Below are 13,850 nucleotides of genomic sequence, written 5' to 3'. Positions count from 1 at the left end.
GGTCATTCAAGCCAGTGGGAATTGGTCTAGGGCTGCAGAGATTTGGATCCTGCTGCCCTTTGTTCCCAAGCTCAGTCCATATGGCTCCAATGAGCCCGGCAGGCACACCCAAAGTCTTCTCTTGAGCCCACATACATAACATGAAGGAACTGGAACCCTGTGGCCAACGGTGTATATGCAGAAATAAGGATGGACGAAAGGAGGTAATTCGGCTGTGCAGAACCCTGGGAGAAACAGAAGTATGGGGAAGCTTCCTTAGGTATCTGTCAGGATTATCCAAGCAAGGATATGAAACCAGACTGCAAAGATTTCCTCTAAGTTGTCTCCTGACCCCAAGATCCTGTTTGTGGGACGCTGATTCTAATATTCTCTTTTCCACTGCAGGCAGAATTCCACAGCCACAGCAGCCATGGGATTCAAACCACGGCGTCTCAAAAGCCGACAGTAGCTACAAGCTGCTAATCAACAAGTAATGATCTGGGGGAGGGAAAGTGGCATGGTACAACCTGATCTTGGAAGCTAAGCAGAGTCAGTACTTGGATGGGAGACCACCAAGGAAGACTCTGCAGAGGAAGGCAAATGGCAGATCAGCTCTGCTTCTCCCTTGCCTTGAAAGCCCCTTGCTTGCGGTTGCTCTAAGTCAGCCGAGGCTTGATGGCATTAGGTAAATAATTATTCAGACCTGCTTTGGTGCCATCAGCCGCATAATGTAGATCAACATCTTTATTTTTACTAGCTTAAAAACTTTAAAAATTGCTTAAAAGCCCCTTTGAGCTTATTTATTTTGATTTCGACATCCTAAGCAAATCTGGGTTAAAGGCGAAAGTGGTTGACCTGCTCAGCAGCAAGCAGACAGGATGGAGGAAGGAAGAGCTTTTCAGCTTTTCAGGAGAGAGCTGCCCTCTCTCCTGACCACCTTGGGGGCTGTTTCAGCCACATCCTCCAACATGCCAGGTGTGCCCAGGGAAATGTTGTCCCCAAGATGCTTGACATCAGCATGGGCTAATGAATTGTGCCAGGTAAAGGCTTGGCAGACAAGACTTCTCCATGTTTGGAATCAGCAGAGCCAGTGGTTCCCACCGCAGCAGATTTCAGAACACTGTTTGAAGAAGTGCCTTTGTGGTCTGTTCTGAAACTGGTTGGGTGGAACTTCCATAGGCCAGCAACTCTGCTGCCGGGGACGAGGATCCTCCAATTGTTAATGCCCATCAGGAATCTTGCAATCCTATTTTTGCCCTATATCTAAATTATTTACTTTGCTTATAGCCCACTTTTCTGACTTGTGACTTGCATTCTGCTAAACTAAAGAAGGGTCTGGATTACCAAAACCAGTACCCTTCCAACAGGTTATGGGCCCAGTAGTAGAGCCAACCAGAAATCGGAAAACAGAACAGAAGCAATGCATAAGTATTAATATGCCATATTAAATGATGTCCTGGGCTAAAGAATGTATCTTCTTTGCACATTCTTTTTTCAAAAGATCAGCCAGTGCCATGGATGGAATCTCAGGTGGAGGCCAGAAGAACAGCAGTCATGGATTCCCAGATTTGAGCTCTTCCTCCACCTGCTCTGTGTTCCAGAAGGATTCTTTACCAACTCCTGCACCTTCAGAACACCTGTTCCAAAGAAAAGAAAAGGTAAATTATCCATTTTTGAGGATTCTTAGAGAGGAGGGGAGGTGCCAGAAGTGGAAAACAAGTGACCATCATGTCGGAAGCGTGTGTTGGACTGACTGTCTCAGAGATAAGCTGTTCAAAGTGAGGTTTTGAAATAGGAACTTTTGCATTGGACACTTCTATTTTGGTCTCCAAAGAACCCTTTGAATGGCCCAGGCTAGGAAGCCATTTGGTTTGGTTTGGATCTTAAATGTCTTCTTTTCCCAGTTTCCAGGCCCAGAATTCGTTGTTCTGTCCAGTGAGCCTCCAGTCGCTCTGCAACTACCTGGGTCAATCAAGGTAAGTCTGAATGCAATTAGGCTGACATTAACAGTGTTGTGATGCCCCGCTGATCCTTTCACTGCTTGAATCTGGAATCTGCACCTTTTGTACACTTCCAAAACATCTGTGCCAACTTCCCTGGCTGGTCTGTGGCAAAGCTGAAAGGAGCAGATCGGCTCTGCCTGGGATTCTGTACCCAGGTCCCAGTTCTCTGATGAAAACACTGAGCCTGTGTCACATGAATAACAGTCCAGAGTCTATGTGCTTAGGCTGGAGTAACTCTCTATAGGATTGCACTGCAAATTATCTAAATGGTGCACTTTTGCATTCCTCAAGGGGGGCAAAGACTGGCATAGTGGGACGGGGCAGGACGCAAGGCTCATCCATTCAAGAGTGTTAGGTGCAAGTCCATGACAAGGATTTGTTTCAAGCTTGTGGGTTAGAAACCGTCTGCTGACTTTCCCAATAGTATTATCCAGGTCTCATTTTGGACAGGAGCTCACAGGAGCACCTCTAATTTTATTGTGCTTTTTCTTTCTTACACACACACACAAACCCCAAAAACATGTTTCTGGGCTCCATTGGTCAAACCTCTTGTGAGAATTTTGCTGAAGTCTAAGATAGGGGTGTCAAACTAATTTGTTACGAGGGCCAGATCTGACATAAATGAGAGCTTGTTGGGCCGGGTCATGTCAGGCATGTGTATGCCTATCTAAGATTAGGTAGCAGGGATAAAAACTTTATAAAGGACACAGACAAAAAAACCCCCTTAACACATGCTTAAAATGTTAGCACTTGTTGGTTTTAAAGGTGCTCTCTTTGTATCACTCCCGTGGGATCCAGGGAACTGTGCAAAGGAAGCTCTGGCTCCTTCCTTCCTTCTTTTCCCAGGTGACCAGAGAAGAAGAGGCTTGGCTCAGTAGCTCTGCTGTGCAATTGAGAGAGCCTGGAAAAACAAACTCTGCCTTTCCCCCTTCCTCTCCAAGGGAGAAACCTCAGCCAATGGAGAAAATAGAGGTTTTGCTCTGTTGAAGCAATTGCAGGCTTAGCAGGCAATGCACTGTGTATGAGGTCTATCCTGCTTACCTTAGGGACCATCTCTCCCCACACGTTCCCCAGAGAGTATTTAGATTTGGATCCCAAAACCTATTAGTGATCCCTAGGCCGAGGGAGGCAAGACTAAAATCCACCAGAGAAAGGGCCTTCTCAGTAGCAGCCCCCTATTGGTGGAGCCAGCTGCCGGAGGACGTGAGGGCTCTCTCTAGTGATTGATTTCATATTATGCAACATTATGTCCATCATAAAAACCTGCATTTTAAATCTGCAGGTAGATATGCTGGACATGATGTGAAGTAATATCAAATCAGCCACTAGAGGGAGCAAAACATGTGCAGAACAGAAAACACACACAAAAAGTGAGAAGAACACACAAGTAAAGAAACTGAATATGCACAAAAGCCCTCCATGCCCACTGAATGCCTTTATATCTGCAGCGGCGATGGAAGCTGTAGAGAATCATCATGATGTGGAAGAAGCTTTGGATGTTGTTGTCAAGATAGCTGCTTCTTTCTGAAAGAAACAGTCTGGGCAATCCAAATTTAGCGAAATACTCATCCTTGTGTTCTTCTTAATGTTTTCTAGACAAAGAAAGGGAAGTTGTTCCTTTCTCAAAGAGATGTCAACGTGATTCTGCCAAACGGACAGTGCTTGGAGGTGAAGTGTGATGTTAAAACGAAGGCACGAGTTGTCTTCGAGACGGTTGTGGCATATGCCAATCTTGTGGAGCCTTTCTACTTTGCCTTAGCCTACATGAGAGGTACTGAGTCTCCCTTTCCCGTTGCTCAGAATAGGTGGGGGGCATTGCTTTGTATTAGGTTTTGGTGGGAAAGCATCTTGAGAATGAGTCACAAATGTCTAGCAGCCATTGCCTGTCTCTGCATAGCAGCCCTGGACTTCTCGGTGGTCTCCCATCCAAGTAGCGACTATGGCAAACCACTGTGTTCACTTCCAGGCTGGTCTGCGGCAAAGCAGAAAGGAGACAATATCTTCTCATGGCCAACCCTGCTTGGTTTCTGGGCTCCGATGAAATTGGTGACAGGCTGGGCTCTCCAGGCGCCCATGTTAATGGAGTTTTCATAGAATCATAGAGTTGGAAGGGACCTCTAGAGTCATCTAGTCCAACCCCTGCACAATGCAGGGAACTCACAAACACCTCCCCCTAAATTCACAGGATCTTCATTGTTGTCAGATGGCCATCTAGTCTCTGTTTAAAAACCTCCAAGGAAGGAGAGCCCACCACCTCCCGAGGAAGCCTGTTCCACTGCGGAATCGCTCTAATGGTCAGGAAGTTCTTCCTAATGTTGAGTCGGAAACTCTTTTGATTTAATTTTAACTCACTGGTTCTGGTGCTACCTTTTGGGGCCACAGAAAACAATTCCACACCATCCTCTGTACTGTATGACAGCCCTTCAAGTACTTGAAGATGGTGATCATATCACCTCTCAGCCATCTCCTCTCCAGGCTAAACATCTCCAGCTCCTTCAACCTTTCCTCACAGGACTTGGTCTCCAGACCCCTCGCCATCTTCATTGTCCTCCTCTGGACCTGTTCCAGCTTGTCTATATCCTTCTTAAAATGTGGTGTCCAAAACTGAACACAATACTCCAAATGAGGTCTTAACAGAGCAGAGTAAAGCAATACCATCACATCACGTGATCTGGACACTATACTTCTGTTGATACAGCCCAAAATTGCATTTGCCTTTTTAGCCACCGCATCACACTGTTGACTCATGTTCAGCGTATGATCCACTAAGACCCCTAGATCCTTTTTGCACATACTACTGCTAAGACAAGTCTCCCCCATCCTATAACCATGCATTGGACTTTTCTTACCTAAATGCAGAACTTTATATTTATCCCCGTTAAAATTCATTTTATTGATTTTAGCCCAGTTTTCCAGCCTGTCAAGGTCATCCTGTATCCTGTTTCTGTCTTCTTCTGTTCTTGCAACCCCTCCCAATTTAGTATCATCTGCAAATTTAATAAACATTCCCTCTATTCCTTCATCCAAATCATTGATAAAGATGTTGAACAAAACAGGTCCCAGGACAGATCCTTGAGGCACTCCACTTGTCACTCCTCTCCAAGAGGATGAGGAACCATTCACAAGCACTCTTTGGGTGCAATCTGTCAGCCAGTTACAGATCCATCTAACGGTGACAGGATCCAAACCACATTTTACCAACTTGTCAACAAGAATAGTATGTGGAACATTATCAGAAGCTTTACTGAAATCAAGATAAACGATGTCTACAGCATTCCCCTGATCCAGCGAGGTAGTCACTTTCTCAAAAAAAGAGATCAGGTTAGTCTAACATGACTTGTTCTTGAGAAACCCATGCTGGCTCTTAGTAATCACATCCATTCTTTCTAAATGTTCCAGGATTGACTGTTTGATGATTTGTTCTAAAACTTTTCCAGGTATAGACGTCAAGCTGACGGGTCGGTATTTACCTGGATCGTCTTTTTTCCCCTTCTTGAAGATGGGGACAATATTCGCCCACCTCCAATCTTCCGGCACCTCTCCTGTTCACCAAGAATTCTCAAAAATAATAGCCAGAGGCTCAGAAATTACATCCGCAAGCTCTTTTAGAACCGCAAGCTCTTTTAGAAATGCAATTCATTTGGCTCTGAGGACTTGGTTTTATTTAAAGAAACTAGGTGTTTATGTACTACCCCTATGCTGATCCTAGGTTGGAACTTCATACCCTCCTTATATGTTCTGTTTTTGCCGTGTTGAGCACCGTTCCCCTCAGAAGAGAAGACTGAGGGAAAGTAGGAATTGAGCAGTTCCACCCTCTCTTCATCACCTGTTACAATTTCACTTTCTTGCCCTCGCAATGGGCCTACCATGTCCTTGTTCTTTTTCTTACTCAGAACACAAGAAAAGAACCGTTTTTTGTTATTTTTAGCATCTTTGGCCAGCCTAAACTCATACTGAGCTTTAGCTTTCCTATCTTTTTCTCTACAAGCACTGGTGATTTGTTTATATTCATCCTTGGTTATAAGGCTCTCCTTCCAATTCCTAAAGGAGTTTTTTTCATTTCTCAAGTCTTTAGAGAGCTGTTTATGGAGCCACTTTGGCTTCTTTAGGCTTTTTCCATTTTTTCTTCTCATAGGAATCGTCTGTGATTGTGCCTTCAGTATTTCGCTTTTAAGAAACTCCCACCCCTCCTGAATCCTCTTCCTTTTAAGTATTTCTGACCATGGGATTTTACCCAGCATAGTTCTAAGTTTGTCAAAGTTTGCCTTTCTGAAGTGCAACCTACAAGTCTGACTACATATAGCTTTTCTCTTCCTTAAGACTGTAAATTCCAAAATCACATGGTCACTACTGCCCAGGGTGCCCACTATTTCCACTTCTTCAATCAATTTTCCTTGTTGGTGAGAATCAAATCCAAGACAGCAGATCCCCTTGTTTCCTTCTTCACTTTCTGGAAAAGGAAGTTGTCAGCAAGACAAGTCAGGAATCTATTTGACTTTTCGTTTTTAGCAGAGTTGGACTTCCAACAGATGTCCGGGTAATTGAAATCTCCCATGATCACTGTACCCCTTCTCTTGGAGAACTTTGCAATCTGCTGTAGAAGTATCTCATCCAAGTCCTCTGCCTGGCTTGGTGGTCTGTTGTTCCCAAGTTTTGATTTGGTTTTAATCATAACTTCCATTTTTTTAAATTTTTTTTTTAAAAAGTTGCATCCCTTCCAGTTACTGATTTGCTGGGGAAACTGTGATGGCAAAAATGTTAAAGGATCAGAAGTTTTAAAAAATATATATGCTCAGCTTCATTAGTTCATTTCATCCTCATCTGGGTTATATAGATATAATCTAGTGGGTTCAACACGAGGAAGGGACCAGGTGGTAGTGAAACATCAGCTCTTTATTGGTGCAGCATTAGGTAGGCTGCACTTCAAGACTGAGGAACTGAGCCAGTGGGGCCAACTATCTACAACCCTGGGTTCCCGCACAAGCACGCCATTGGATCATTCAAACCAGCAGGGAGCTCGTGATTGGAGCACGGCAGCAGGGATTTGGATCCTGCTGCCCATTGTTCCCAAGTCTCCAAGCTCAGTCCTTCTGGCTCCAATGAGCCTGGCAGGAACACTCAAAACAGTCTACACTTTGGTCTGCGTACATAACAATAGATAAACCCAAACACTTTAGCTGGCCGCAGCTGGAATCCCAAGGTTTGTAGATGTTATGTATGCGGACTCTAGTGAGAACTGAATTGGGTATTCCTGCCTGGCTCATTGGAGCCAAAAGGACTGAGCTTTTGGACTCAGAAGCCATAGGCAGCCGGATCCAAATCCCGGCTGCCCTGCTCCAGTCATGAGTCCCCTGATGGTTTGAATGGACCAGTTGCATGCTAGCGTAGGAACCTTGAGTGTATATATAGTTGGCCCCGTAGGCCCATTCTTCAGTCTTCGGACCTACTTGCACTATGCTGAGATCAATAATGTTTCACTACCACCTCGCCTCATTGTTGCATAGAACCCCACTGTATTATAGTAGAAAATATGATTTCCCCCCAAAAAGTGCTAATTTGGGGACTTCAGTGCTCCCCAAAAAGATGATAGGTGAGGTTGAGAGGAGATTAGCAAGGGGGGGGGGGGAAGAAGAAAAGGAGAGTTTGAGGGGAAAGTTTCCAGTCTCACTCATTACAAAATCTTCCCTCTTTAGGTAAAGAATTCTTCTTTCTGGATGACGACACCAAGCTTCACAAAGTGGCTCCGGAAGGCTGGAGCGACCAACCCAAAAAGAAAACGTCCATCATCAATTTCACCCTCTTCTTGAGGATAAAATTCTTCGTTGATGACTTCAGCCTCATCCAGTGAGTTCTGCGGCTCCCCAGCCAATCCGTGGGCCTAATTAGAGGCGGGCATCTCTTTGCCATTCCCGGCTCTCTTTTCTTTTGCAGGAAGAGCCAGACCAGGCACCAGTTTTACCTGCAGCTTCGGAAAGACCTCCTGGAGGAGCGCTTGCTTTGTGGCGATGAGATCGTGCTGCAGTTGGGCGCCTTGGCCTTGCAAGCAGAAATGGGGGCTTACGCTCCTGAGGTATAGTTCTAGACAGGGCTGGCCCTAGACAGCCTGGCACCCTAGGCGAGATTAACTTCTCTCTCTCACACGCACACACCATATTGATAACATCACCGAATCACACGAGGAGCACTCAATTTGGTGCCCCCCCAGAAGGCTGGTGCCCTAGGCAATCACCTAATTTGTCTAGCGGCAGGGCCGGTCCTAGTTCTAGACTACGTCTTTGCACAGCTGCACAAAGGCCCACTAGCCAGCTCTGCCTACGCTTCTCAGCACTGAAAGATGTGGCAGCATGCCAGTTTGGTGTAGTGTGGGGACTCTTATCTGGGAGAACTGGGTTTGATTCCCCACTCCTCCACTTGCAGCTGCTGGAATGGCCTTGGGTTAGCCAGAGCTACCACAGAAATTGTCCTTGAGAGGGCAGCTGCTGTGAGAGCCCTCTCAGCCCCACCCACCTCACAGGGTGTCTGTTGTGGGGGAAGAAGATATAGGAGATTGTAAGCCGCTCTGAGTCTCTGATTCAGAGAGAAGGGCGGGGTATAAATCTGCAGTCTTCTTCTCCTTCTTGTGGTTGCGGGTGTTCCCTCCACCTTTCAGATCCTCACACAAACACCTCATTGTCGGGCAGACTGTTCCAGAGGGTAACCACGTTGGTCTGCAGTTGAACAGCTGGGCTCACGTCCCGTAGCCTTCTCCACCTTCTCCAGCCTTCTTAGGTAGCTCAGATAATCCATGTTGTCTGTATCCTGGCAGCCTTGTGGCTTTGCTCCTTCTGCAAGAGCTTCTCCACATTTGCAAAGTCCTTCTCAGGAAGCTCAGATAATCCACGTTGTCTGCATCCTGCAGCCTTGTGGACTTAGATCCTTCTGTATAAAACAATCTGAAGTGAACCTTTTCCTTCTCTGTCCCCCTCTCTCCATGGAAGACTCATTATAGCGTTGAGGATTACGTTCCTGGAAGCCGGATTGAGAAAATGGGTCTCGAACACATCCAAGGGGAGCTTGCCAGGTTGCGCCAGGTCACCCTCTCCCTCTTGGGGCAGCAGGCAGAACTCGAATTTCTCAAGGTATCCTAGAATGTCCCTAAATTCTTGGGAGCCCCCAATTGCATCTAGTTTCATGGGGCACAGTGTGGCTGACTAAACTGAGGGAAGCATGGGATTGAGTTGAAAGGAAGGAGGCTTCTGAAATTCTGCTTGTGAAACCCCTCAGCAACTGTACAGTAGAATAACAGGGACTTCTGCCCTCTCTGGATGCTTTTCCATATCTATTTTGTAAAACACAATTTTATTGATAACATATGGTAACAATTCCCATTAATACCTTCTTTTTATCTATCCCATATGCTATTTTCTAGTCCCCCCTCCCGCCAAAGTTATATACTTAAAATACTAACATTTAAAGGTACCCTTAAACCATAAGAACCTATATTCAAATCCTACTTTTTTCTAGTACTCGATCATTATTAAAAAATTGTCCAATATCCTTTTATATTCCATTCTTCTACATAACATCTAAACTTTTTCCACTCCTTTTTATACACTTCCAAATCATAGTCTCTTAAGATTCTTGTTAGTTTATCCATCTCACTCCATGTTATAACTTTTACAATCCAATCCCATTTTTCTAGTATTTTTTCTTGCTTCCATAACTGCGCATACAATGTCCTAGCCGCTGAAAGCAAGTACCAGATCAAAGTTCTATCTTCTTTTGGAAATTTTTCCATTTGTAATCCCAATAAGAAAGTCTCGGCTACTTTCTTGAATTCATATCCCAAGATCCTTGAAATTTCTTGTTGAATCATCTGCCAAAACTTTTTCGCTCTTTCACAAGTCCACCACATATGGTAAAAAGAACCTTCATGTCTTCTACATTTCCAACATCTGTCTGGCATCTTTTTATTCATCTTTGCCAATTTTTTAGGAGTCATATACCACCTATACATCATCTTAAAACAGTTTTCTTTTATACTCTGACATGTTGCTTTTCCATATCTAGATGGTCTTTTATTTTGATGCGTATTTCATGATGGCATTTTTTTACAGGGTTGTGCTGGAATTTGTGAAATCAGTTGTCAACCAATCTGGAAGATTCCAGATCTCAGTGAAGATACTTTCATGGTAGTTGTGGGGAGCATCCAAGAGGGAAATAAGGGTATATCAGGAAGTGTTCCCTCCCCACCCCCCACCCCCAAGGGACTTTTGATGCCTTGTAGCACCCTGGTATACCTGGATTTTTTGGCAGAGCAATGAACATATGAACATATGAAGCTGCCTTATACTGAATCAGACCTTTGGTCCATCAAAGTCAGTATTGTCTTCTCAGACTGGCAGCGGCTCTCCAGGGTCTCAAGCTGAGGTTTTTCACACCTATTTGCCTGGACCCTTTTTTGGAGATGCCAGGGATTGAACCTGGGACTTTCTGCTTCCCAAGCAGATGCTCTACCACTGAGCCACCGTCCGTCCCCAGTGGTTCCTAAACTTTTTGATACAGTGGCTCAGAAGCCAAATTTACTTGGAACGGTGACTCATTTTTTTAAAGCGTTGGAGCCGCTTTCACAGGCTTTGTGGCCCACTTTTGGGTTGGGATCCACAAGCTGGGAAACACTGCTCCAGGTAGATGCCAAATTGCCTGGCAACTAGCAGAAGGACTTTGAGGGCTATGGATGGGGATATGGCGGATGCGGCCCGTGTCGTGTCACTTCCAGGAAAAACCAGAAGTGACACAGGTAGCTCTAGAAATCGCTCCAAACTCTGTGGTTTTACAATAAGTGTTTTCAGCAGTTCCTAGAGCTACCCTGTGCAGCCGGCATCACTTCTGAAAAAACTTTCTTCTGCAGCCAAGTAGTGGCAGGCTACGCAACCAGGGGTCACGGGACCACTAGTGCCAAATGAGACTCAAGGGGGAATGTGGTCCGAAGACAAGGTGCCACCACAGAAAATATCCTGTCCCTATTTGCCACACGCGACTTATCTCTGAAGGCAGGGGGCACAGAGAGAAGGGCTTGGATGTCAAATCTTAGTGGGTGGACTAGACAGTATGGAACAGTTTTTGGCTGGAAGGACAAACACCAGCGCCTCCCTGTTTTCTTTTCTGCCATGTATTCACCTGCTTTTTCTCTTTCCTTTTCTTGCTTAACGTGCCCAGCTAAGATCATTGGGGTTTCTGACTCCTTTCCCATCACCTGTTTTTTCCCCCCCCCTGCACAAAGGTAACCCGGCAGCTTCCCGACTACGGTGTGCTTTTCTATCATGTGTTCCCAGAGAAGAAAATGGTAGGAGGAGGCTTGGTGTTGGGGATTTGTGCCAAAGGAATCATCATGTATGATATAAGGAACAGCACCAGGACTGCCAGTCAATGTTTTCTGTGGCGGGAAACAGAGAGAATTTCAGCTCATGTGAGTATTGCTTGACCCCCTTCCCCCTTTCGTCATTGGTGCTTCCCGCCCCCCACAGCCGCCCACCCACCATTGCCTCCTTCTTTTTCAAGGTAGTTTGACTTGGGTGGTTCCACTCCAACCATATCAGAGCCAGTTTTGTGTAGTTGGTTAAGTGTGCAGGCTCTTATCTGGGAGACCCCCGTTTGATTCCCCACTCCTCCACTTGCAGCTGCTGGAATGGCCTTGGGTCCAATGTTCACTCTAAGCTGCGGAGTCTTGTGAGCAAAAATTCTACTTTGTGAGCTCCTGGCATTAAAGTCGTGAGCTCCTGCATGAATTAGTGTGCTCTGGGGTCATCCTTCTTGAGCTAAGACAAAAATGTGTGAGCTGGAGGCTAAAATCTGTGAACTAGCTCACACTAACTCAGCTTAAGGCGATCACTGCTTGGGTCAGCCATAGTCCTTGCAGAGCTGTCATTGAAAGGGCAACTTCTGGGGGAGCTCTCTCACCCCCACCCACCTCACAGGGTGTCTGTTGTGGGGGAAGGAGATAAAGGAGATTGTGACCACTCTGAGATTCAGAGTATAGGATGGGATATAAATCCAATATCTTCTTCTCTCATGGTTGTGTAATGTGGCATTTGAACCAGTTTGGTGTAGTGGTTAAGTGTGCGGACTCTTATCTGGGAGAACCGGGTTTGATTCCCCACTCCTCCACTTGCACCTGCTGGAATGGCCTTGGGTCAGCCTCTGGCAGAGGTTGTCCTTGAAAGGGCAGCTGCTGGGAGAGCCCTCTCCAGCCCCACCCACCTCACAGGGTGTCTGTTGTGGGGGAGGAAGGGAAAGGAGATTGTGAGCCGCTCTGACACTCTTCAGAGTGGAGGGCAGGATATAAATCCAATATCTTCATCTACCTCACAGGGTGTCTGTTGTGGGGGAGGAAGGTAAAGGAGATTGTGAGCCTCTCTGAGACTCTTCGGAGTGGAGGGCAGGATATAAATCCAATATCTTCTTCATCTTCTTCTTCTTCTTGAACATATGAACATCTGAAGCTGCCTTATACTGAATCAGACCTTTGGTCCATCAAAGTCAATATTGTCTTCTCAGACTGGCAGCGGCTCTCCAGGGTCTCAAGCTGAGGTTTTTCACACCTGTAAGAGTGATTGTGCCCTTACCTGGATAGCCCAGGCTGGCCCAGTCTCAACAGATCTCCCAAGCAAAGCAGGGTTGGCCCTAGTTCGTACTTGGACGGAAGCCCACCAAGGAAGTCCAAGGCTGGTTCACAGAGGCAGGCAACGGCAAACCACCTCTGCACATCTCTTGGCTTGAAAACTCTGTGCAGTCGCTGCAGGTGGTTTGCGACTCGATGGCACTCTCTACCCCCAAGTGTGTCTGTGAGACATCCAGCCCAGGGCCAGCCTTGCCACTAGGCAAACTAGGCGATCGCCTAGAGCGTGGGCCTTCTGGGGGCACCAAATTGGGCCCCCCTCGTGTGACTCAGTGGCATTATCAGTGCAGGGGTAACACTAGAAATTAGCCTTGCCTAAGATGCCAGACACCTGGGGCTAGTGTCAGGACCCTGCAGTTCAAAGAGCACAAAGCGCCCACTTTACAAATGGTTGTTTATTGACTCTTGACAGCAGGTTACAGGCATGACGGCCTTTGTGAAGACTGGCAATGGCGGGCTACCTAGCCTTTTATATAGGTTGCTTCAATCTGTTACATTTCAAAGCAAAGCGGGAAGCGAAGAGCGGGAGCCCAGAAAAGCGGGAAGCATCATCCCTCCCCCCAAGATATCCCGGTCCCTTCCTCAGGCGCTTCTTGGCTGACGGCAAATTTGGATAACTGTTACAAAGAGATAAGCATAGGAGCGGTAGCACCTAGAAGACAGTGCAGCATACAACAAAAATGTATGCTATAGGGGAGGGACGGTGGCTCAGTGGTAGAGCATCTGCTTGGTAAGCATAAGGTCCCAGGTTCAATCCCTGGTATCTGCAAAAAAAGGGTCCAGGCAAATAGGTGTGAAAGACCTCAGCTTGGGACCCTGGAGAGCTGCTGCCAATCAGGGGAGGGACGGTGGCTCAGTGGTAGAGCATCTGCTTGGGAAGCAGAAGGTCCCAGGTTCAATCCCTGGCATCTGCAAAAAAAGGGTCCAGGCAAATAGGTGTGAAAGACCTCAGCTTGGGACCCTGGAGAGCTGCTGCCAATCAGGGGAGGGACGGTGGCTCAGTGGTAGAGCATCTGCTTGGGAAGCAGAAGGTCCCAGGTTCAATCCCTGGCATCCCCAACTAAAAAGGGTCCAGGCAAATAGGTGTGAAAACCTCAGCTTGAGACCCTGGAGAGCCGCTGCCAGTCTGAGAACACAATGCTGACTTTGATGGACCAAGGGTCTGATTCAGTATAAGGCAGCTTCAGATGTCCATATGTCCAAGCGATAGT

The 13,850-nt window shown here is 46.4% G+C and overlaps 1 protein-coding gene across 1 annotated transcript in view; it reads left to right on the top strand.

Annotated features, from left to right (window-relative positions):
• FRMPD2 (FERM and PDZ domain containing 2) overlaps positions 1-13,850 on the top strand; it is a 63,638-nt gene that overhangs the window by 21,502 nt on the left and 28,286 nt on the right. The window contains exons 8-15 of the mRNA XM_060240977.1: positions 385-469; positions 1,481-1,637; positions 1,884-1,955; positions 3,579-3,753; positions 7,676-7,826; positions 7,914-8,052; positions 8,960-9,100; positions 11,245-11,430. Coding sequence (XP_060096960.1) covers positions 385-469; positions 1,481-1,637; positions 1,884-1,955; positions 3,579-3,753; positions 7,676-7,826; positions 7,914-8,052; positions 8,960-9,100; positions 11,245-11,430 — 1,106 coding nt within the window. The remainder of the gene's footprint in view (positions 1-384; positions 470-1,480; positions 1,638-1,883; positions 1,956-3,578; positions 3,754-7,675; positions 7,827-7,913; positions 8,053-8,959; positions 9,101-11,244; positions 11,431-13,850) is intronic.

Source organism: Heteronotia binoei, chromosome 6 (genome assembly GCF_032191835.1).
Source record: "Heteronotia binoei isolate CCM8104 ecotype False Entrance Well chromosome 6, APGP_CSIRO_Hbin_v1, whole genome shotgun sequence".
Classification (NCBI taxonomy): domain Eukaryota; kingdom Metazoa; phylum Chordata; class Lepidosauria; order Squamata; family Gekkonidae; genus Heteronotia; species Heteronotia binoei.
This window is presented reverse-complemented; position numbering and strand designations above follow the sequence as displayed.